This window comes from Erythrolamprus reginae, chromosome 7, assembly GCF_031021105.1.
Source record: "Erythrolamprus reginae isolate rEryReg1 chromosome 7, rEryReg1.hap1, whole genome shotgun sequence".
In the NCBI taxonomy this organism is placed as follows: Eukaryota; Metazoa; Chordata; class Lepidosauria; order Squamata; family Dipsadidae; genus Erythrolamprus; species Erythrolamprus reginae.
In genome coordinates, this window is record NC_091956.1 from 51,780,044 (window position 1) to 51,806,283 (window position 26,240).

Sequence of the window (26,240 nt, forward strand, 5' to 3'; positions counted from 1 at the left end):
GCTTTGCCCGCAGATTTCCCCGCAGTTCAAAAGGAGGCAGGAGGTGGCCTGGATGAAATTGCGGGGAAATCATGGGGCGAAGCGAAAGCCAGGGCGGGAGAGAAGCGTGGGGGTGGGGAAGGAGGAGAGCCCCTCAGCGCTTCCCCTCCGCCAAGCTGCCTGCTTGTCCTCGCGCCTCGTTGCTACCTCATGCTGCTCCCACCATGGCTGCGCGCGGTTCCGGTGCCCCTGGCTGAAGGTTGTCCTGTGGCTGGTCTTGGGCTTTACAGTGGCTTCCTCGTTCCCTCTCCTCCCTCCACCTGTGTCTACCGCCAGCGCCTCATTCCTCGGAGCTGCCGCTTCCTTCCAGGCAGCCCAGCCACGCTGCCGTAGAAAGTGCAGAGGTTATTGCCGCCACCTCTGCCTCCACTCAGGGAGCCACCGTGGTTGAGCTGAGGGAGAGGAAAAGGCGCGGTGACCACGGTGGCTCCCTGAGTGGAGGCAGAAGCGGTGGCAATAACCTCTGTGCTTTCTACGGCAGTGTGGCTGAGCTGGACGGAAGGAAGCGGCAGCTCCCACTCGAGGAACCCACGGCAACGGGCGACGGCTTGGTGGGAGGCGACGGCGGGAGACACAGGCGGTGGGAGGAGAGGGAACCAGGAAGCGACTGTGAAGCCCAAGACCATCCACAGGACGACACTCAGGCAGGGGCGCCGGCAGCGCCCCGCCCAGCTTGAGCTTCTCGCGGCACACCTGGCCATGTCTCGCGGCACACTACTGTGCTGCGGCACACCGGTTGGGAAACGCTGCCTTAGATAACTCCCATCTCATTAATCAAAACATAGGCAGAAGCACACGGAATACTTTTGCTAACACAGGAACCCAGCACAGAATGTCTTGGGAGACAGAGATCATGATTTTTAGAATTTCTTCTCAAGCACACCACAGTTTCCTGCCTCTTCCATTGAATGAATTTGAAAGTCTACACCCCCATTTCCTATAACCCTTCCTTTATATTGCCTGGAAGTGTTCTGCTGGGCTCTATGGTATGAGTCTCCCGAAAATTCAAGGGTACAAATTTCAGACACACACACACACACTTGAAAGTTCAAAAACAGTGTTCTTTATCACAAAAATTCAAAAGAAACAAAGCACCCTTTTTGTATTGCAAAGAGCACTCGTCCCAAAACAACCTGGTAGTCTGTACAATCCCCTTAATCAGTCCTTAAGTACTTAGCTAGCAGCTGTGAAGGAACGTCACAGCCCTTCTTCCATGAAGTGAAACACACACACTTTGCTCTGCTTTGGTTTCAAAGTCATGAAAAATCAACAAAGTCTGGAAACAGCAAGGCACGGTCCTGAAGAACAACGATCAGAAAATATTCCACAACGGCCAAGCCAGCACGCTGCTATTTATATCAGCAGCTCTAATTACTGGAACCCCACCCAAACACAGGTGGCCTCTCTTATCTCCTGTAATATTTCTTCAATTGGTCTCTTTGATGCATAATTCTGCGCATGCGTGGGTCTAACACTTCCTCATCCGAATCGACCGAAGATAATGGAGATTGGCTTCCTGGGATGTGTGCCAAGCCCCCCTCTTCCAAGTCACCCCCACCGTCTTCCCAACTGTCTGACAGACACCAATCTCCCATTGTCACATCAGTTCCCTCAGGCTCTCCCCAGTCACTGTCTGACTCACTCTTGCTCTCAGCTTCCTCTGGCAGTCCCACCACCCCCTGGCCCAGGGTACCCTGAGGGGCCTGGCTCATTCTCTTCAGAATCAGACATGACCTGAGATGAACAAGGATCGCTCATAGGACACCCCCCCCCTCCCAGAACAATGGACAGATAAGTAGACTGGTCATTAGGAGGAAATGCCCACAGCCACTCGGTCTTGTCTGGGTTGGCTCCTATCCAGACCCTTACAGCTTCTATGCACCAGCACATCACCTCCACCACTTCACTGAATTGACATGGGGCATAGATGGATAGCTGGGTATCATCAGCATACTGATGATACCTCACCCCATGTTGTTGGATGATTTCACCCAGTGGCTTCATGTAAATGATAAATAGTAAGGAGGAGAGGACAGACCCCTGCAGCACCCCACAAAGTAGGGGCTGAGTGGTGGACCTCTGTCTCCCTATTAACACCGACTGTGAACGACTGGAGAGATAGGAGGAGAACCAGCATAAAACAGTGCCTCCCATTCCTAACCCCTCCAGCCGTCACAGAAGGAAACCGTGGACAATGGTATCGAAGGCCACTGAGGTCAAGAAACACCAGGATAGAGTAATGACCCCTATCCCAGGCCTGCCAGAGATCATCCATCAGCATGACCAAAGCAATTTCTGTGCTGTGACCAGACCTGAAACCAGACTGAAAAGGGTCAAGATAATCGGCTTCATTCAAGGACCGCTGGAGTTGGAACACAACCATCTTCTCTACAACTTTACCCAAGAAGGGTAGGTTGGAGACTGGTCTAAAGTTTTTCAACTCAGCTGGATCCAGGGATGGCTTCTTGAGGAGGGGTCATACAACTGCTTCTTATGCTGATTTAATAAGGAAATAAGTAAAACATCGCCCTTTCTCAAGAGATGGTATCCTAAACTTTTTAAATGGGCCGTTAACATGAAACAATATAAAACGAAGCTATCCAGTCAATGCGGTAACTCCTGTAAGGCAAAAGAAATCAGTGGCCAAAAATGTATTAATGCAATCGTGTTTTTTAAGTATATGTATACTCATTTAATTATTTTTCTATTGGGTATTTTCTGTTTGTAAATCAACTCCAATGCTTAGAGAGTGCTTAGGAGGCAGTTGGCAAATAATGACTTTTGAAAGTGCAATTGAATAAATGAAGTGACTAAGATGAATGAGCTGGAAAAATGCATTGGCTTAGAGCAAATACTGTGACAGGTTTTTATATGGATATTTTGAATGACTGCAATAGTTTAATGTTTATCTTTTCCTTGTTTATATTAAAAGAGAGATGTGAAGAAACAATTTTTCAGTGTAATGACGAACTGTGTAAATCAGAGTATCAGTGCTAACCTCTAGGAAACATGATTAAATGTATAGAACTCGTGTATTGAAGTGACATTACAGGTTTCCTGATTGTCATAAAATATGTAATCCTAGAAGCAGGGATGCAGATTCCAGTAGTGCACTTTTTTCCTAAGTGCTTATGAAGAACTGAATTCCATATAGAGTAATGAAACAGTCTTCCATATAGTCTTCTGGTAGATAGGGAGGGAGGGAGGTGAGCGGATGATTGATAGATAGATAGATAGATAGATAGATAGATAGATAGATAGATAGATAGATAGATAGATAGATAGATAATGTTTAATAATATATGAAATAATTACCTAATGAAAATAAAGTAGCTTTATAAATATATTTATAAAGTAACTTCATAAATATATTTTACTGGTAATTGTAAAGTATAATAATTATCATGAATTACAATTTTAAATCTTGTACAGACAGTGAAACCAGTTCAGTACTGCAGTTTGTACAGTACAAAGTGATATGTACATTGCACAATTTAAATTAGATTGAGATTTATAATGAAACAAATGTTACAATAATAGCCACTGTTCTTGCGGCAGACTTTGATTGACCCATTAATCTTGATAATAATGAGTAAAGAAGTCTATCAAACAGACAGCATTAATTGTGAAGTCTACATTAGGTACATATCTTCCTTCCCCACATTTCCTGGGAAGGTCATAAAAAATGACGCTGGCAAGATACTTTGTCTGTTTCCAATGATTGTTGATGCCTCTGAGCAGAACTAGGTTTAAAGGGCAGGTGGCCTGCAAAAGCATTTTTGTTATGTTTGACATATGAGAACATAACTGCAAATACATTTTAAAACCAGACTCTGCAACCCAAAGTAAATTGTTATAAAACCATTTTGCAATGTGAAATTGAGGCTGTCAGAAAACTGTTCTACAGTAATAATGTACTAATACAAGATTTTGATTCATAACAGCACATATGTTTGTAGTTTATTCCAAGAAAAGAAAGAATGTGAAAACATTGCTCCAATCCAACATTCAGCCGAAACTAAGAGAAAATCTGCATGCAAATGAATTCTGCAGTTCTCTTTCATAGACCAGACTGAGAAGCAGTTTATGCAGAGATGCAGTGAACATATCAGCTTTCTGGAACAAAAGAAGACAAACATCGATTTGGATTCTGCTCAGAAACAGAAGAATATTGCTAACTGGGGTTACCTGCAAATACCTCTTGTTCTTGGGCAGACTTAAGAACCAGTTGTACAGCAGCTGTTTGCATATAGTTCTGCTTCTACATGTTTGGTTTATTATATGTTATCATTACAAGTCTAGATAGAAAATAATATAAGAGGCATTCATTATGGATTCCTAACACTGAGTTAGCTGTAAATACGAATGGTTGAGGACAGGATATCTAACTATACATTACTACATACTGTAAACTTACAGTTGGAATTGAAAGGACAATGCCAACGGGATTCTAAAACATTGTTTCTTTCTTTATTTAAAATATATCTGGTTATTAAAATTTATTACAAAGAAAGGGGAGATCATGTTTCTGGTTTGTTTTTGTTTTTAAAGGAATCCTGTATAAAGGCAATGGGGAAAATCAGTTTATCTCTCAGCAACCACCAGTTGTCAGTAGTATAATGGGTAATGGCCGACGGCGCAGCATTTCTTGCCCAAGTTGCAATGGTCAAGCAGATGGCAATAAACTCTTGGCTCCAGTTGCCCTAGCTTGTGGAATTGATGGAAGCCTGTATGTAGGAGATTTCAACTACGTTCGACGGATATTCCCATCTGGAAATGTAACAAGTGTACTTGAACTAAGGTATATTTTCCCCTAATTTTAATACCTAATTTTTAGAATGTGGTTGATGATTCAGTAGGGTCTCTTTATCCATCAGAATATGAAAATGCAAATGGTATCAAAATATTATTTTACCTACACAGCTAGAAAACCATTTAATATATTATAAGCATTCTGGTGGCCACGCCAATGGAACCGCTATATATATCATGGCTACAGTGTTTGACTATTATTGGGGATGCTAAGTTTGGGACTTCTTTCAGCCATGAAAATTCACTGGGTGATTTTGAATCAGTGTTTCTCAGCCCTGATGATTTCACAGGTTGGTTATTGTGGGGAAAATTGGAGGATGGAGCATTGTATATACCACCTGGAGGCCCCAGAAAAAAGACAGGATATCAATCTAACTAATAAATTAATACATAAAATTAAGGCTAAATTCTTACTAGCAACCTTACCAATTTTTTGGTTCTTTTAACTTTTTCCTTCTAATATTGTTCTTTTTGCTCTTCCTTCTTTTGCCTACCCACCAAGAAATAAAGATTTTAGACATAGGTAAGCATTCTAAGCATGTTCATACATTTTGTTGAGGCTATTATTGGCTTTAAATGAGTACTACAAAAACTGCTTCAAACATTTGAATAAAATTATATTAAAACTATTCTGAGATAAATCTTAGTATAAGGTAAAAACTTGCTACTGTTAATTATTAATAAAATTACTTTCACATTCCAGTTTAACTTATTACATTTTAAAGTATGTCTCTTTAGGAAAATGTAATGCTTAAAACAGATAAAACAGTGCTTCGTTATATTTATATATTTCTGATTTGTTTTAAAGATACAGTGATACTTCGTCTTACGAACGCCTCTTCATACAAACTTTTCGAGATACGAACCTGGTGTTTAAGATTTGTTTGCCTCTTCTTAAGAACCATTTTCACCTTACGAACCCGAGCCTGGGTGTGTGGGCTCTCTTACTGTCGCAGTGATTTCCCTGCCTTGTGACTGCCACCACCGGGATTTCCCATTTGCTTGCCGCCCCTGCTGGGATTCCCTGCCTTCTTTTGCTTGCACCTGCAGTCCCGAGGTGGGGAATGCCGGAGCTGCCCCATTTCCCTACCACTTTCTCCTCTAGCCCTCCGCTTCCTCTGCTTCCCACAGCCGCCCCATCCCACTGCCAAAATCCCCTCTAACCTACCGCTTCCTTTCCCCATTTCGCTGCTACAATCACCCCTCCAAAAGCTTCCTACACCACCTCAAATCGCCTCCAAAATTGCTCCCCCAAAAGCTTCCTACACCGCTCCAACTTGCTCCCAAAATCACCCTTCCAAAAGCTTCCAAAGTCTTCCAAAATCACCTCTCTATTCAAAATGCCTCATTTCTCCTTGCTTCCTTTCTTCACTCCATTTGCCTTTGTTTGGACCTCGATTTGGGTGGCATAGTAAGTGTTTTCCTGGTTTCTCCTTGCTGCCTTTCTTCACTCCATTTGCCTTCGTTAGGACCTCAATTTGGGGTGGCATAGGAAGCAGCTGGAGGGGTGATTTTAGGAGCGATTTGCAGCAACGTAGAAGCTTTTGGAGGGGTGATTTTTGGAGTGATTTGGGGCAATGTAGGAAGGTTTTGGAGGGGCAATTTGGGGAGCGATTTGGGGCAACGTAGGAAGCTTTTGGAGGGGTGATTTTGGGAGCAATTTGGGGCGACGTAAGAAGCTTTTGGAGGGGTGATTTTGGGAGAGATTTGGGGCAGTGTAGGAAGCGTCTGGAGGGGTGATTTAGGGAGCAATTTGGGGTGGCGTTAGCCTTTGTTAGGACCTCCATTCCTCACTTCTCGCTGTCCGTCTCCACTCCGTTAGCCTTCACTTTGTCCGCCCGCCGCTTTTTTTTTAAGCCTTAAAGTTTGGATTTTCCTAATGGGTTTGCACGCATTATTTGCTTTTACATTGATTCCTATGGGAAACATTGTTTCATCTTACGAACTTTTCTACTTACGAACCTCATCACGGAATGAATTAAGTTCATAAGACGAGGTACCACTGTATTAGCTATGTTTTATTTCAATGATTCACTATCTTCACTCTGCTATACTCATCACCCACCTCATTGTCTTTTGGGCACCCTCAATACCATTGACAGAGAGTGCAATGCTGTCTTTTTATATGGAATCCATTACACATTTGATTGCTGGGCATCAAGGCTTGCAGTAATCCAGATTCATAGTGAAGCATTGTATACATGTATACAAACATGTCTAGGTTTCAACAGAATAGATCAGAGAATGTTTTAGCACTGTAATGGAAAATCTGAAATACAAAATCAAATCTCTGGCACCTCAAATGTGTCTGAAGCTCTTAACATTGGAATAGAATGGAATTGGGAACAGGAAGAAAAACAGAACAGAATATTTTATTTGGTCGTGTGATTAGACACACACAAGGAATTTATTTCTAGTGCAGAAGATATTAAGAGAGAATCTACTTGTGTGTGTGTGTGTGTGTGTGTGTGTGTGTGAATTAAAATAGTTCGAATCTCACTTTCTTTATGATGTGTTTTAATGACATACAAGAGTTTCCCATCTCTCCAACCACAAAAGGTAGCTTCCATTAAATACATATTCCTTGAGTTGTTCTCTCTCATCTTAAAAATAACAATATTTGGGTTAGTATGTATTCACTTTATTTTTCAATGTTTTTCTAATGTAATAAAACTAAGTCGAATTCCACTATTTTCTGCAAGTTAAATATTCTGTGATTTAAATTCAGTTAGTTTAACTTTCTCCAACCAAACTCTGTAAAATTATTATCCAAGGCTGAATTTTATGCCTAAAGAAAGCTCTTATTTGTCTTTAAACAAAGTCTAAGCACATCAGTGAGAAATTATACATGGAAAGGCATATATTTTATCTATTATTTACTGTAACCATCATTATTTTATGTTAAAGAATTTTCAAAAATATATTTTCCAATTAAGAGGTTTCTGATCAAATTCAGACATATTTTAAAAATAAAAATCAGAACAAGTTGTCAGAACCTTTAGTACTTTGCAAAAACCTGTTCACAATTTAAAAATAGTTAGAATGCCTCCAGTTTAGGCTTTTATAGTTCAATTGCTCTGCTTCATTAATCAGATTTTGCCAAAACTTAAACTGATTATATTTTCCATCCAGATTTTTGTGTCTATTAAAATGACATATTAATAATTATTCAAAATTTGTCTCTACTTAAAACCATAATTTAGTTACAACTTGTTTACATTAACCCCTGACACTCTTTACCAACAATATTACGCACAATGTGTTATTCTAACACTGTTAAATATATATTTATGACATACTAAGCAGTATTTTTTGTGAACAGATGCTCTGATATCACCAAATCTATTGGATACATGTTAGTAGCACATTTGCAAATAAATTAGAAGTTGATCTGACGGATACTAAAGCTTTGTGCATTAGTAGGCAGTCTAATATTATCAGCTATATATACATTCTTTTATGCCATAACTTAGATCTATTGTTATTGATGCAGCTAATTAAACTTTTGGATTGTATCTTTGATCAGCAGATATATTCAATAAAGTTATTTACTCATTAGGAAAGAACACTTTTCTCCAAACTTTATTGAGCTTTGAAGAAAAGGTCCAAAACTGTGTATTATTTTATTTTATAGGAAAATGTGGTGGCCTTTTTAGAGATTTTTAAAATGCTGTGATATTTTTTAAAAAGATGTATTTATTCACAAATATGTCAAACATAATGAAATTATGCTCAGTGATAAGAAGGTGCTTTTTGATCAGAAGAAAAAACAATATATTATTTATCAGTAATATGGATCATACATTCAAATGGCTTAGATTTATGAGAAAATGTTGAGAACAAAGGAACAATCTAAGGGAAGACCCAGATATGATTATTTGAAACTAACATTTCAAATGCGTTAGAGATGTCTTAGAATTATACACAATTGTTGTATTAAAAGAAAAAGATCACAAAACAATTAATTTGATCCAGATTTTAAGGGAAATGACAGTCTATGTGCCTATACAACTAGACCAATTGTTCTCAAAGTGTAGTCTTTGCCAAATCAATTATTTTTTAAAAAAATAATTTCTAAATATCAATAGATATAGCCCATATAAACCAAAGTTTTTTGGAGTCCTCTATTATTTTTTTAGAACGTAAAGAATAATAAATGTTCAAGAGCTACTGAGTTAGACAAAAAAAGTGACATGAGATAACATACTAAAAAAACTTGTTTTCCTTTTTGCAGCAGTAATCCCGCTCATAGATACTATCTTGCAACTGATCCAGTCACAGGAGAATTGTATGTTTCTGATACAAATACAAGACGGATTTATCGTCCAAAATCACTTACAGGAGCAAAAGATCTGACAAAAAATGCTGATGTAGTAGCAGGGACTGGAGAACAGTGTCTTCCATTTGATGAAGCACGATGTGGCGATGGTGGCAAGGCTGTAGAAGCTACTCTGATGAGTCCGAAAGGTGGAGGAAATTGAAAATTTATGAAGCAAAAAATATTAGTCAGCACTCATGATAACATTTAACACTGTTTAGTGGTATACTTACATGTTGTTTTCTAAATGGAAGAATCTTCCGAAAGTAAAGTTGCAAAAATGAAGTCTTTGATTTCTTATCATTAATAATTTGTCCTTCATTATGCATTATGAATATTTTTACCATCTATCAAAGATATCCATGGAAACTTGCAATGATACCTAAAAGATGGCATGTATATGATGCCATAATCATGCAAAACCCATAATTACATGCTTTCACCATAAATGTATTGCAAGTACATAAATCATGCCAATTGCATGATTGTATCATTATGCATATGTCATCATTTGTACATCTATGGTTGTATATGCATGCTATAAAGACTTTGTATCCAAGGAATCATGAAGGGTTTAATAATTAGACACAACTTTTAACAAACTGTAACAAGCAATGTTTTATGTTCATACATGATATGCCAGAACACTAGATACATCTGGTTAGAACCCAGTTCTATTAAATCTTTAGAATCATTCTTGGTATGTAACGAAAAGGCTTAAAAAACAGTGTATAAACAGGAAAAACGTTGATTGTTATAATTTGAAAAAAAATCATATTGTATATGCTTGTTTTTTTGTTTTACTGAAGGAGTGGCGGTAGATAAGAATGGATTAATCTATTTTGTTGATGGGACTATGATCAGGAAAGTGGACCAAAATGGAATAATATCAACATTACTTGGTTCAAATGATTTGACTTCTGCGCGACCATTAACATGTGACACCAGCATGCATATCAGCCAGGTATTTTTAACAAAGATCTTTCTTCTTTTGAGATAGCCTGTATAGTTGACACAATAACATCAGGATCTTCTTTCTCAATCCACTAATGAAAAAATAAATACAGATCTAAGGGAATAGATTATTCATTCATTCATTCATCCAGGTCTAATCTATTCATTCACATGTCTTTCCAGCAAACAAAACTCCTGGCAAGAAACAAGGAAAGACTGAGGTTTTTTAGATTTTTATGTTATGGGATTTTCCTATGCTTGCATTTACTGTATTTACTGTATTCTTTCTGTCTGAGAATTCTAGACAATTAAAAATATTCAGCAATAAAGTTTGTGTTAAGATATTGATAGTTATTTCAACTCTGATCGCTCCTTAAAATAAAATGTACTGCCTTATACAAGAGTCTTGTGAATTTAGTGCCCTTGGGAATAACCTTCAGTTAAGTAATTTATTATACAATTCTAAAAAATGTAAATCATAAAAGTGAAACAATTATAAAAACAAAGATTTTATGCACTTTCTAACATTATTTTAGAAACAATTAACAAAAAAAAAAACCTTCAAGGTGGATTTTAACCATTATTTCACATGTATTAATAGACCTATTAGAAAACTACAAGACTCAGATACATTTAGTACAAACATTTATTCATTATTCTAGTATGCTACAAACAACTTGCTTGCGTGCTTGCTGTGCTGCGCTGCGCTGCAGTGGGCCAAACACTAATGTAAAATTCAGAACTGTATTTCTGAAAGCAATTTAACCCATGACAAAAATCAGGAAAGACTACCAAACTTCATAAATCAGCATGTTTATCCAAAGCTGCTATTGTCTAAGCATAACTCAGATGCCGTATCTCCCAATCAAAACTATGATTGCAATGGCATAGATTTTGCAACTTTCTAAGAGATTTTGCTAGATTGATATTTTAATAAAAGGCTCATAAATTGATATAATTTTAAATATTGCCTTTTTTCAGTAGAGTTTCTCTAGATTTTTTCTTTGTATTGCTGGGTTTGTATAGAGACAAGTTCTTAATATTGTGTGGGAGTTAGACTTGAAGGCCCAATTTGTTTCCACAGAACTCCAATCTACCATTAACTTTTAACATATTAAAAGAATTGGAAGGGTCCTTGTAGGTCATCCAACCCTCCCACTCAAGCAGGAAACCCTACAATATTTCTGACAAATGGCAATCCAGTCTCTTCTTGAAAGCTTCCAGTAATGAAGCTCCCACAATTTAATTTTTTAAATTATTTAATTCATAGAAGTCCAGCTTGTTGTATTGTTTGTATTGCTTGTTGTACTGTTTCCAGACTGTTCATTGTTTTTAATTTTTAGTTTAATTGTTTTCACCTAAATTAAGCCATTTCAATTGTTGAATAATACCATTTTCTGTAATCCCATGCAATTAAAAGAAAACAGACAGGCATTCCAAGAGTAGCAACTAGAGCTATTTTAAATTCCATTCAGAAAATTTATTTGACTAAAGCCAGGTTAACTAATGTGTTAATAAATTGTTCTTGTTTTGATAAGGTACGTCTGGAATGGCCAACAGATCTAGCTATCAACCCAATGGATAACTCCATTTATGTGCTGGATAACAACGTAGTGCTTCAAATTACAGAAAACCGGCAAGTCCGTATAGCTGCTGGAAGGCCAATGCATTGCCAGGTTCCTGGAGTGGAATATACAGTGGGAAAACATGCAGTACAAACTACCTTAGAATCAGCCACAGCTATTGCTTTATCTTATAATGGGGTGCTTTACATTACAGAAACAGATGAAAAAAAGATAAACAGAATAAGACAAGTAACAACTGATGGAGAAATCTCATTAGTTGCTGGAATACCGTCTGAATGTGACTGCAAAAATGATGTTAATTGTGACTGCTATCAAAATGGTGATGGCTATGCTAAAGATGCCAAACTCAGTGGTCCTTCTTCCTTAGCTGTATCTCCCGATGGAACACTGTATATTGCAGATCTTGGAAATATTCGAATAAGAGCTGTGTCAAAGAACAAACCATTGCTGAATTCCATGAATTTTTATGAAGTTGCCTCTCCAACTGATCAGGAGCTGTATATCTTTGATGTCAATGGCACCCATCAGTACACAATGAGTTTAGTCACAGGAGACTATCTGTACAATTTTAGCTACAGTAATGACAATGATATTACTGCAGTTACTGACAGCAATGGAAATACCCTTCGTATTAGGCGTGACCCCAATCGGATGCCAGTAAGGGTAGTATCTCCTGACAATCAAGTCATCTGGTTAACCATAGGAACCAACGGTTGCTTAAAAAATATGATAGCGCAAGGACTGGAACTAGTCTTGTTTACATATCATGGCAACAGTGGACTCCTAGCAACTAGAAGTGATGAAATTGGATGGACAACATTTTTTGAGTAAGTATAAGCTTAATATGTACCATTTTTAAGCATGCACAGAGTTGATGTAATTGAAATTTGATGTATATTAATAAGATTGATAAAGCAACTATTAAAAGAGGAATTGTGCATGCAAAATAGATGATCTACCTGATAAGAAATCTAGAGCAATGCTGTAACCAGAGCTGATAACCAACAAAGTCAGTCAATTCTATTTGTGTACTATAGAAAAATAGGTAACTAGTATTAAGTTATTTTGACATGTAGTGCCAAACTACTCTGAGGTAGATAGTATGAAAATAAGGTTTGTTGTTTTCTGTAGTGCAGGTGTGTCAAACTTGATTTCATTGAAAGCCGCATCAGGGTTGTGTTTGACCTCAAGTGGCTGGCATGAGCATGGCCAACTCGACATCATTTGTGTCAGGGCCCCCTCTGATAGTCTGCAGGAAGCCCTACCAAACTCTGTTTTAGCTGGTAGAGATATCATGGGTCAATCCTTCGCTGTTTCCAGGGTGGCCCTGCGGGTCAGATCTAAGCACTCCACGGGCCAGATCCAGGCCCCAGGCCTTGAGTTTGACACCCCTGCTGTAGTGTGTTGAGCAGCTGCCCATAATTGTTTTTACTGGTTCTGGGAAAGTTGCTTTCCTCAGCAAACTGCCAGCATCTCTTTTCTTAATTATTCTATATGTGTTCTTTAGAAAAGCAATTCAGATTATTCAAAACTCTGCTGGATTGGGTCCCAAATCCATCTAATCCAGCATGGATTAAATTCATGTATCATTTCCATGTATAGCTAGTCAGGCACCACCTAGGAAACACGCAGTCAGATTCTGAATGGAACAGCATCTTTTTCTGTGTACTTCAGGAAAGTGCTATGACTTATAAATAAAATAGCTGTAGAAAGTTTGTTACATCAATATAATGTTCCTATTGCAATACTAGTAGAAGGGACATAAACCTAAATGACCAGTCTGAAAAATATTATCGGAAATAACTTAAACTTAAACATTACTAGGAGCAATAAATAGAAAGACAGGAATGGAAGTTGATTTTTAAGTTGATACAGTACAGGATGTGAAAGAAGACCATGGAATAAAAATGAAAACATTCAAAAGACAATAGAAGAAATTTAAAGGGCAGAAGAAGGATATGCTATAATCGTAAAAATACGAAATTAGGTGAGTTGAAACATTAAACCGCCCATTTAAATAGATTAGGGAATTAAATAAGCACTAATGGAGATATTTAGAAGCATATTGCCAACCCTATGTTAATTTAAAGAAATAAAAGAAACTTTCCTTTCTAGTATAGCTACCAATAAAAGCATCTCAAAGTTCTCTGTTTTTATCCTAAACAATATGACACACTATATATGGGAAAGATTAATAATAATTTGACTCATTTCTTCCATACACTTTACTATGCAGGCTGAGTCCTATAATTACTCCTAACATGTAACATCTCCTGTTATTCAAAAAGGCCATTTGACTGTCAGGTCAACTTTTATAGGTATGATAATAGAAAATTTACCTTGGAATCCGAATATAGTTTTTCTTTTGTTAAAAGAAGCCTCTAAGGAATTTTTATTATTCAGGCATGTAGCTTTTTTCCAGAAAACAACTGAAGTATGATTCTATTATGTAAATCAGTTAAATACTCTTTTCAATAAATGTATGAGGACTGGCATTTCTTTTCTTTTTTCAAATTTTTAAATTTTTTTATTAGAAAAAGTAAATTCATGTATAATATAGATAACAAACAAGAATACAAATACACACAGAACTTTAAAACCTAGAGAGATACCTTGCTCTCTCTTCCTTTACATACAGTATTATCCCTTATATAAGTTTACATAATTTGCAGATTTTCATATCAGTATTTTTCATGTTATTCCAGTTTAGTTCTATTTCTTTTATAAATAGTAGTAGTTACTTAAATTCATAATATATAAGAAAAAAGTAAAAAGAAAACTTAAATACCATATATACTCGAGTATAAGCCAAGTTTTTCAGCCCCAAAAATGGGCTGGAAAACCCGACCTCGGCTTATACTCAAGTCAACACAAGAGGGCGCCAAATCACCACAAGAGGGTGCCCCGCCAGCAAGCTAAACGGGGAGGATGGGGACGGCATGAACTCTCTCCAGGATTTAGAAGCCTCCAGCCGGAGAGAGAAGCAGATTTGTTACAGAGATCCACTTGGTACGGCAGCAGGGGAAGGAGGAGAAGGAGGAGGAGGACAGCTCTTTCCTTTCCTCCTACTCCTCCCTCGCGGCTGTGGGCTATTCTGGCTCTCCTCCGCCTCATTTCCCTGTTGCCGTCCCAAGTGGATCTCTTTAGCAAATCTGCTTCCCTGCACAACACATGGGGCAATAAAGGGAGACGAAGAGGAGGGAGGATCAGGGGTGGGAGATCAAGCCAACAAGCCAGCCAGCAAGCTAAAGAGGGGGAGGGGGGGAAAAACAGCATGAACTCTCTCCAGGCTTCTAAAAACTCAAGTTTAAAGAGCCCTGGGTTAGGGTTAGAAATGCAAGAGTCTTCAAACCTGGAAAAATGAGGGCTTGTGGACTTCAACTCCTACTCCTGAGGTAGCATGGCTGGTGCAGGAATTCTGGGAGTTGAAGTCCACTAGTCTTAAAACTGTCAAGTTTAAAGACCCCTGGGTTAGGTTTAGAAATAGGTTTTAGCTTGGTTGCTGATTGAGCTACTTTTTTTACTTTTTAATTTATTGTTATTACCAGATTGCTTTCGTTTACCCTCTTTTAAATTTACAGAGCTAATTTTGGTTTTCTTTAAAATAAATATTCTAAAACATTTAATCTACTGATGTCTCAATTAATGTAATTTTATTGGTTTTCATTTTTATAAGTTACCAGTAGCCACTGCATTTTCTAACCTCGGCTTATACTCGGGTCAATAAGTTTTCCCAGGTTTTTGTGGCAAAAACTGGTGCCTCGGCTTATACTCGGGTCGGCTTATACTCGAGTATATACGGTATTTGTTACAAATAACAATCATTCTAAATCAAATACTGTACGTATATCCTACCACTGGTATTTCTTAATGCATTTAAACATCCAACTGTTTAAACAACATGAAATCTTAATATTTTGTGATAACATGTATTCTAAATTGATATATTCCAATAACTAAATATAAAATTATGTCAAAATACATGGAAAAGTATGTATTGAACAAAATGAAAATAAAACATTGTTTTGATCCTACTTCACAATTCAAATTCAAATAATCAAACCATATTCAGTTTTATTTTCACTTTTGTCTTTTACAAAGTATGTGCTGTCCAATCCATTTGTGACTCTTGGCAGCTTACAAATACTGATATAAAAGCCAAAGTAAAAAGTCATTAAAGCTCATTTAAGAAGGTCTTAAAAATTCTAAAGAACTCTTTAGAACACTAGGAGATCTCAATAAAATATGTTAAGCCCCTTCCAGAACTGTAACAATTACAATAGCAAATTGTTCTTACAATAGAAAAAAAAAGAATTAGCAAAAAGTATAGTGCAAGCTATATAGGAATTAGCAATTCTTCAAATAGCCTGGCTCCAAGCTACATAAGATATTATATACCATACTGAGCACATTGACTTGGGCTCATGAAGCAGTTATTAACCAGTATAGCTGGTTTCTTATTTCCTACAAGTACCATTCATCATCCAAATTATTACATTGTGGAGCAATTGGAGTTTGAAAACTATTCCATCATGCCAAATCAAAAAAAGCACTTTGCAAATTCTATCCTTGCATAATGAGTGCAACTACTATATCAGCCAGTGCTGATAAAAGATCCATAACATAATGTGGCTTTCCAGCACCAGTATCAGACCCAAAAGGACCTAAAAGCTGTATACCTGACCCTTATGAAGTCTAGCCCAAAGAAAGGAAGCACTTGTACCTTGTCTGAATTGTGGTTTGACTTATTCTCCCACATTTAGCCCTTTACATCTAAGTGACATACACAAGAAGTCTAAGCCTGTAATCCAGGTTTACATAAAACAGGTATAGACAAATATACAGCAATCTTCACCCATGCTAAGCTGGTATGATTTATTCCACATCAGAATGCAGGGCTATTTGGGAAGAGTTCTTGATGTCTCCAAAAGAAATAATAACTTCCATGAAATGCTGATGTTTTGTTTTTACTTTCAATCTAATACTACCAATACTGCCATATGTTGAAATAAATTTGTCATCGTCATTGTTTTAAGTTTGGAGATGAAATGTCACATGTGCTAGAGGCTTGGCTATCGGGGTCTTAGTAGAGAATTGTGCCCATGTCCAAATGTTGTGGAAAACAACCAACAGAGTAGATGTTAAGTAGACAATTAAGGAGAGTCTGATGCATTGATCTCTTTTTACACAGTTAAACTTTATGATTTAGTCGATATCTGGACCATAGTCTTAATCATTTTTTTATTTCCTCTCTTCATTTAATTTTTACTCATATTTTAGGTTCTTATTTTTAATTGTTTTATTATTAGCTATTGTTGAAAATAAAGCATTAAAAATAAAATACATATTTATGTTCATTGCAATTAGATTCATGAACAGCTATTTAAAGGCGAAACTTTCTTACTAAATATGTATTAGTCACATTAAAAACTAATTCACATTATATGAAAAATCTTAACCTACAGGAAGTCCTTTCCATGTTAAGAAAAGGTTAAACTCGTTCATTAAATATGCTATCCTACTGATTATACAATTTCAGCAACACTGAGATGCCATACATGATATTTTCTTCCAACAATGGAGCCAAGATAAACATAGCAAGACACTTAGTAGATTGAGTTTTAAGTCTTCACCAATAACATTTGAACTGACATTTTTAAATTATTTAACTGAGATGCAGAAGGACCTAACTCTATTTCTTGATGGATGAATTCTATTGGGGAGTGGGGGTTGGTATTCTGAAACAGGGAATTCCTGGTAGACAATTCAGACTTTCCCTTCATATAGTCTAGAGTCCTGAATGAATCCCCAAACTTTCATGTTCAATCTTAATTGTTATTTAACTTTACAGTGGTCCCCCGAGTTTCGCGATCTCGATCATTGCGAAACGCTATATCGCGATTTTTCAACCCGGAAGTAAAAACACCATCTGCGCATGCGCGCCCTTTTTTCTATGGCCACGCATGCGTAGATGGCGCCGGGCAGATCAGCTGCTGGGCGGCTTCCCTGGGTCGTCCCCCTCTTGCTGGCGGGAGGGCGAGCGGCAGGCATCAGCGAGGAGTTTGCGTGAGCGGCGGGGAAACCCCAGCGCCGCTTCCCAGCTGAGTCCTGAAGCCAAACGCGGAAGTTCGCTTCAGGACTCAGCTGGGAAGCGGCGCGAGCGAACAGCGTGGGCGGGCAAAGGGCGCGCAGGCAGGCAGGCGGCGGGCGCGGCAGCAGCGAGGAGTTTGCGTGGGCGGCGGGGAAACCCCAGCGCCGCTTCCCAGCTGAGTCCTGAAGCCAAACGCGGAAGTTCGCTTCAGGACTCAGCTAGGAAGCGGCGCGAGCGAACGGCATGGGCGGGCGAAGGGCGGGGCGCGTGGGCAGGCAGGCGGCGGGCGCGGCAGCAGCGAGGAGTTTGCGTGGGCGGCGGGGAAACCCCAGCGCCGCTTTCCAGCTGAGTCCTGAAGCCAAACGCGGAAGTTCGCTTCAGGACTCAGCTGGGAAGCGGCGCGAGCGAACGGCGTGGGCGGGCGAAGGGCAGGCGCGCGGGCAGGCAGGCGGCGGACAAGCGGCGGGCGTGGCAGCAGCGAGGAGTTTGCGTGGGCGGCGGGGAAACCCCAATCTTCGGCTCCTCGCTGCTGCGGTGGAAGTAAAAACACCATCTGCGCATGCGCAGATGGTGTTTTTACTTCCGCATCGCTACTTCGCGAAAAACCAATCATCGCGAGGGGTCCTGGAACGAAACCCTCGCGATAATCGGGGGACCACTGTACTGCTAAAAATCCAGATAAAAGTTTCAGTTGTTCTGGGGTTCTCTATTGGAATGCCGAACTATGAAATACAGTAGTCCACTAGCTATATGTTATCCATAAACCTTTTCAGAATCACTGTATTTTTTATCCATGCGCTTTTTACACTGGTTCTAGAACTAATGCATGTCCAGTTATCGTAATGATAGAAAAGAACATTGCCATGAGAAACTAATAGGATCATTTATATAGTATTATATAAAGTATACAGTGATCTCTCGGTTAGCGCGGGGGTTACGTTCCAAGACCTCCCGCGCTAACCGATTTCCGCGTTATACTGGATGCGGAAGTAAAAACCACCATCTGCGCATGTGCGCCATTTTTTTCATGGCCGCACATGCGCAGATGGTGGAGTTTGCGTGTGGGCGGCGGGGAAGACCAAGGGAAAGTTCCTTCAGCCGCCCAACAGCTGATCTGCTCCGCAGCGCGGAAGCAGTGAGGAGCCGAAGATGGGGTAAAGGCAAAGGGGAAACCCCATCTTCGGCTCCTCGCTGCTGCCGCGCTGCGGAGCGGATCAGGTGTTGGGCGGCTGAAGGAACCTTCCCTTGGTCTTCCCGCCGCCCAGGCAAAGGGGAATCCCCAAGATCACTTGCCGCTTTGCAGCTTGGAGCCTTGCTTCGCCTCCTTCGCTGCAATAGGCAAGCGGCAAGCGATCTTGAGAAAGAGAGAGAAAGGAGTGCGACTTGCCAGTCCACGCCCCCCTGGATGAACAGCCTCGCATGGCCCCAGCGCTGGGCTCCGCTGTTGCCTCCGCCCCCATTCGGCTCTGCAGCTGAGAGGCCTTCCCGGCAGAGCCCTCCCCAACAGCTCCCGCCGCCAGCGCAAAAAAGAAAAGAAAAAAAAATCCCCAAAAGAGGCAGGCACAAAGCGGGGGCACAAGGGGAGCTGCCCGGCAGAGGTTGCTTTTTTTCTTCTCGTGGGCAAGTGGAGGGGGGGAGAGAGAAGGGAGGAAGAGAGTGTGAGAGAGGAAGAAAGAGAGAGAGAAATGATAGAAAAAAGGGGAGAAAAAAGAGAAATGAGAAAATGATTGAAGCATAGTGACAGGAAAGAAAGAGAAAGAGACAGAGAAGTGACTCTTGGTGATGACGTATGACGTCATCGGGTGGGAAAAACCGTGGTATAGCAAAAAAAACGCGGACTCATTTTTTAATTAATATTTTTTGAAAAACCGCGTTGCAGCGTTTCGCGCTAATCGAGAACGCGCAAATCGAGGGATCACTGTATTTAGAATTCTTGATTAGTAAAAAATGCTATGAGAGATTTGCATTTGATTGGTAATTTTCAGTAAATAAAATTTCCAGCAATAATACCCCTATGACAATCATTAAGTGTTGTATCACATGATTCTTGACAAATGTATATTTTATTTTATGTACGTTGAGAGCATATGCACCAAGACAAATTCCTTGTGTGTCCAATCACACTTGGCCAATAAAAATTCTATTCTATTCTATTCTATTCAAATGAAGAGTCAGATTGGTATAATGGCTAAGGCGTCAGAGTAGAAACCATGGCATTGTGAGTTGTAGTCCCAGCCTAGGCACAAAGCCATCTGGGTGATTCTGGGCCACTGGGCTAGTCATTTTCTTTCAGCCTTAGGAAGGAGGCATTGGCAAACCACTTCTGAGAAACCTGAGAAACCAAGAAAAATCATGGACTTGTCCAGGTGGTTGCAAAAAAACCCTCTTGAAATTAATATTTATACTTCACTGTCTCTGAGCCAATGAATACAAAAATATCATTGTTTGATTTTCTGAGACAGCAACTGTCTCATGTCCCAACTATTTGCAGATGCTATGACACAAAATATTATTGCAAATAGGCATGGAACTAGGTAATACTTGTTCATGCTCAGCCCTAAAACTTCATATTAGAATATTTGCCATTTGGAATGAATTATTACATTAATATACACCATGTGATTATAAATACCTATTTAAAATATGCAGATATGAAAAGCTAATGAGTAGCTGTTAAAACATAAGATGATTATTATGATTTACTTCAGGTTCATTTTATTATATTACTATGGATGTGTTATACAACACATTTAGCTTTGTTTCAATCAGCTCGTTTCTGAGTTTTCACATTACAGTACATTAATTCATACATTAACCATATAGGTTCACATAGTACAAAGCTTACCAAGTTTTCCAAATTTATATGACTATAGTCACAAATTTTGCAGCTTACCTGCTTGAGCATGATCTGACTGTCTGATTTTATTTGTTTGTTTGTTTGTTTGCCACATAAATATTTCTGACCCAATCAGAATCAGTATCTGGTACAATTTAGATATATAGTAGCATTCTGTGATATTTTTTTCCTGAATTCTATTAAACCAAAAGTGGAAACCAAGGTTACCAAGGCAAACAGAGTTAGAATTGGTTAACATTTGGATTATGAAAAAATGCCAAGGGTAGATCTAAAACAATATTAGGTTATATTGGAAGAACATTGCAGAACACAAATAAAACATTCCTGTGTCAGTTTTAGCCCAGGAATCAACCCATAGTTGGGTTTTATTCAAAGGGGTCTTTCTCCCTATAAAAACAAATACTAAAATTAGTATTTAAATGAGCAAGTAAGTATTATTTTCATTGTGTTTCAAAAGGCTGCTCATCTTGCAAGGCATTCAACATTGCAATTAAAAATGTAAAAAGCTGTTTAATTATCTGCGGTAAGGTCAGGTGAATTATCTATTGTCATTCAGTCCTAATTATTCTCTGAGTTGCTAAATATTTCCGTAATTATATATTGGATTCCAAAGCAAGTTTTGCATGCTAGATGCATTATTTCTCTAACAAAACTCTGCCCTTTCTTCCACATTTGTCTGGCTCACAGATTATTCAAACATGTAATTTCTCTGATATGTGCATGACAGTTTGAAGGAAGATTTGATCTTAATTGTGTTTTGAGAGATGTATCAAGAGTAAACTGTGAAATCCAATAATGAAATAGTGTTTGATCTTTCTGTCTGATATGTACTATTTTATAAATACAATTACTTCTATTCTTATTGCTGTAGTTACATTATCTTGAATTTAGTGAAGCAGAAACGAAATGGACTGACCAAATAATTTTAATCCATTGCATAGCCCCAGATTAATTGTATTGAACACATAAATAAAAGAACATGTATATGACATTAAAAATCATACACTATAAAAGATAATTATTAAACATTATCAGGCAAATGAGTTCATTTTCACAATCCATAGTGATTGTTGTTGCTTTGAGATTGTAATACGGACAGATATAGACACAGACATAGACCGCCATGCAGTCATTCTAATACCAGAATATGGTATAATATGACAAAAAGCCATATTGGTATAGCTGTTAATATCTACCTTTTAGCTTTGTACAAAAATATTTTGTTTCTTCCTGTATATTTCCCTCTCAATTGATCTAGTACTGCAGACAGGAGATATCTACTTATAGGCCAAGATTTATGTAAACCATACAAAATGCCTAATGCTGCATTTATTCCAATTTTGTATGTACAATTCACCACTTGAGATTTAAGGATCTGGATAAAAGAATTAGAACCATTTGTCAAACTCCATGTAACTGACAAACCAAATAACTAAACAACACACAGATTTTAGAAGAGCTACTTTAGTGATAATCAGAGATAAAAACATAATTTTAAAAATGATAAGATTAAATTCCGATCCACATAAAGAGAATCAAGTAAGATTCAGTCTCTTTGAAACAGTTTCTTCAACAATCCTGAAATCTAAGCTGCATTTCCTCTTCTCACAAAAGCTAGACCAGGGATCCCAGGCCATGGATGGTACTTTGCCCACCAGAAAGGAACCAAACCATGCAAGCAAACGAAGCGCCAGTCATGCATACACAGGATCTAGGCAGCACTCAAAATGACACCACCCTCATCTGCAGATGCCCTCCATGGAGCTGGTCCCCAGCACCGAAAAGGTTTGGGGCCACTGAGCTAGACTCTTCCTTGCCCGCTTCTTTCCCAATCTTTAATTCCTAATTTGATTGAGATAGAAGAAATCCCTGTATATATTCTGATAGGGTAAATACTGTATTTTTCAGTGTATAAGATGAACCTTTTTACTTTAAAAAAGTGCCTCAAAAACTGGGTGCATCTTATACATCGAATGCTGCGTGGGGGGGGGGGTAGTTGCGTAGCGGTCAGCAGCGGCAGCCATCCCATGCTTTGGCGGCTGTCCCAGAGGCCACCCAGCAGCCCTTGGCTGCTTCCCTCCCTGCGGGACACTGGCAGGCGTTGCCTGAGGAGCCCTCCCAGCAGGCGGAAAAGTGGCTGGGGCGAGTGGCTGAGGCAGGAGCTGGGCAGGGGCTGCCTCTCTCTGGCTGAGGCAGCTTAGTTTGGAGCACCCTTTGCCAACCGCCGCTGGCCGAGCATACCACCCATGGTTGCAAAGAGGAATGGTGGAACTCCTTCTGTCCTTTGTTTTGGTGTCAGGGAGAAGACAAGCGGCATCTGCGCTAGTTTCCAAGCCTCCTGCATGACTGATTCTCTGTCTGGGAGCCCCGTCTCCCTCCCCCCCCCCCCCATTTCATCCTGCAATCCAAAAGGCCGTTTCTCTTCGTTTAGGACCAGCACTCTTCTCTCGGTGTGGGAAGAACGGAGCCCCAAGCTCTGCCTTCAAGCTCCGTGCAATGCAGCCATGGGCACTTCTGTCAATCTTCAGCCAGGCAAAAGATATGGTAGTGGCGGAGGATGCCTGAGACCCTCCGCCACCGCATCGGAAGGGCAACAGCTCTGGGAAAGACAGGGAGCCCTCCCCTTCCACCCCTCGAGGGAAACACGAGGCTTCGAAGCTGCGTGAGGCAGAGTTTAGACTTATTTTATTAAAAAATAAGTCTAAAAATTTGAACGTTCTATAGCCATTTATAGTTATTGACTTATCTCCTAGGATTTTCTTCTCTGTTGGTTCAAACATTCAGTTTGACTTCTCGAGGTTGTTTTTTTTCCTTTGTTCTTCCTATCGTGTGGCGTAGTCGCTGTGGCCGAGTGCCGGCTGCTACCGGCCCTCGGATCTTTGCTCCTGGCACTGCGGGGCAGTCCTACACCCCGGGGGCATCGGCGGGTACCCCCTTGATGTCCCCCTGTTCTGGATCAGGCCCCCTGTTCTGGATCAGACCTTCTGGGTCCGATCGGATCACTATGGTGCGACCGCCAGGGCAAAAACTGAGGTCTGTTGACGGAGCCCCGTCTCCAGCCTCCTTCCTCTCCTAGCATTTTCAGCAGGCCAACATTGCCAGCAGTCCACCTTGGAGCAATTTGACTCCTTGCAGCTAGTTTAACTTCTCCGTACTGAAGGAGCGGGTCCAGCAGTCACATGGGTTGCTCATGTCCAATCCGGTGGAACTGAGCCTAGTGTTAAAAAAGCTTGCTGGATCCGCCCCTTCCCCAGAATTCGCTCAGTTCTCGCATCCAGCGGAACGTTTGTGAATAGCTCGTTCATCACTAACACCTTCCCTTCGTTCTATCCTTCCAAAAACAGTAAGAAATCCTTCTATTGAATTTCGGGACTTTGCCTAATTAGCGCCAGCCATTTGTGGCTCGGCTTTCTCTCAGGGGAGAAGTAGCGGTTTAGCCTCCCGCGGCTTCTCTCGCCGCTGGCTATTCCTGCTGCCGTTTTGGATTATTCAGCAATCCTTCAGCCTGGAGGTCATTAGGCAAGTCTATTTATTTATTTATTTATATTTATTACTTTTAAGGGGCTTTACCTCCCGCGGTGTGAGACGCTTCCCTCTCAGTCTCCTGGACTTAGTCGACCGTTTCCTTTAAAAACTTTTACGGAACGGTTTCGTTTTTGGCGCGAAGGCCTTCGCGCCCTGTAATTTAGTACCTCGTGTTGGCCTCCTGCCGGCCGTTGGTGCTTCAGTCCGCCGCTTGGATCCTGGAGTGGGCTTTGAGACGCTCAGGCTTAATTCTCCACCGGCCAGACCTCCAACCAGGGTGCCTTGGTTACTTTAATTGAAGTTTAGGGAGGCTGGCCACGCTGTATTTGGGGACACGAACTCTGGGTTTGCCCAGATTGCCCTCAAGTCGCAGCAGCTCCGAGGCCTAGGAGCAGGATCCCATTCCTCTTGGGAAAGCTTGGAATTCTTCTCCCCCCCTAATTCAGATTTCTTTTGGCTCAAGCCTTGTCTTCTGTAGTTTGTCAGACTATGGCTTCCTTTCCCAAGAGAGGCACCATTCAGGGTCCCAGAGAGGCCAGGCCTACAGGTGATGAGATAACCAGTATCCCCCAGGCCTTGGCCTCCTCTTCTTCAAAAGCCCGCCCCTTGACCAGAACCACCAAGGCTGAGAAGAGAAGGGACCAAGCCCTACAAAAAATACATGATAAATCAGCAAAACGCTTGAAAGTGCAGGCCCAAGTGCTCAGCAGTCTTGACCCCCCAGAGGCTCCTAACCTGCCTCTTTCTGGTGTCACTGTGTTATCTCTGGATGAGCCAAACCTAGACAGACCCCAACCTAACTTATGGGGCTTAGGTCCAGAGGAACCAGATATCGTTGAAGATTCTTCCCAGCCAGGAACTTCTCAGGCCATCAGAGATTCTTCTGCCACTCCTACTGATATTTCTAGCCTCCCTCCAGAGTTCCAATCTATTTTCTCTGTGTTGTCCAAGGCCATTGATGCCAAGCTCTCTGCCATCAATGTGCCCTCCTTACCTCTTCCTCCTCCTCGTCCCCCCCGTCCCTTGAATTCTCCCCCAGCTGTCAGAGCTCCTATTCAGGAAGAATCAGATTCTTCTCAGGATGAATATGATCAGGATATGGAAGAGGATGAGGATCCATGTCAAGGCCTCTCGGACGATGAGGAATCCCAAATCAAGGTCCCTTCTCCAGTTACCATTTTTCCCTCTCAATTGTTCAAATCTCTCCTTCTCAAGGCTAGAGTTTCCACAGGGCTAGCGGCACAAGAGAAGCAGGCCACTACATCCACTGACCCTCCGGAGGAAAACTTACCCTACTTCACAGAGGAACAGGAGGATAATGAGGTAATCCCTATGCCAAAATTGTTTAAAGATGCTTTGCTTAAGCAGTGGGAGTTTCCAGCATCGGGGCTTAACCCCACCACCAAAGACAAAAGATTGTATAAATTATCCCCTTCTTATGAAGATCTCTTATCCTGCCCTAAACCTGATGAACCGGTCAAAACCCTACACTCTGCGGCTGCAGTTCCAGGCGAAGCAGAAGAGGTTCTCCGCCCAGAGGAGAACAGATGCTCAAGAGAGGGTTCACCGCAGATTCCTGGGCTATCAAAAGCTCCGCATCTGCTTCCTTTTTTTCTAGAGCCATGCTCCTATGGCTTCATCAACTTCAACAACATATTCCTCCCGATGACTTAAGAGGTCAACAGGACTTCAACAAGGTATTTGCGGCCGCCCAATACGTGGCTGATGCCACACTGCAATCCACCAGATTCGCAGCCAAGTCCATTGCGGCCTCCACAATGGCCAGAAGACTCCTATGGCTTCGCCCCTGGCAGGCAGGAGTACGTCAGAAGTGGCAGTTAGCCTTAGGTCCATTAAAACGCGATCTCCTATTTGGAGATCTCCTAGATCCACTCCTAACTGAAACCACGGACAAGAAAAAAGTATTGGGCCCGACTACCAAAAAGACCACCAAAACGCAGTCCTTTCGTCGCCCGGGGCGCCAACAAGATCAGGCGCCCACTTACCAGAGGAATCCAGGTCAGTATTCCCCTCATTTTCGTTCCCAAGGTAGGAACT

The 26,240-nt window shown here is 40.6% G+C and overlaps 1 protein-coding gene across 1 annotated transcript in view; it reads left to right on the top strand.

Moving 5' to 3' along the window:
• Positions 1-26,240, top strand: part of TENM3 (teneurin transmembrane protein 3) — a 1,937,374-nt gene that overhangs the window by 1,886,962 nt on the left and 24,172 nt on the right. Inside the window, exons 29-33 of the mRNA XM_070757504.1 lie at positions 4,591-4,840; positions 5,354-5,374; positions 9,086-9,318; positions 9,979-10,133; positions 11,662-12,536. Of these exons, the coding sequence (XP_070613605.1) occupies positions 4,591-4,840; positions 5,354-5,374; positions 9,086-9,318; positions 9,979-10,133; positions 11,662-12,536 (1,534 nt within the window). The remainder of the gene's footprint in view (positions 1-4,590; positions 4,841-5,353; positions 5,375-9,085; positions 9,319-9,978; positions 10,134-11,661; positions 12,537-26,240) is intronic.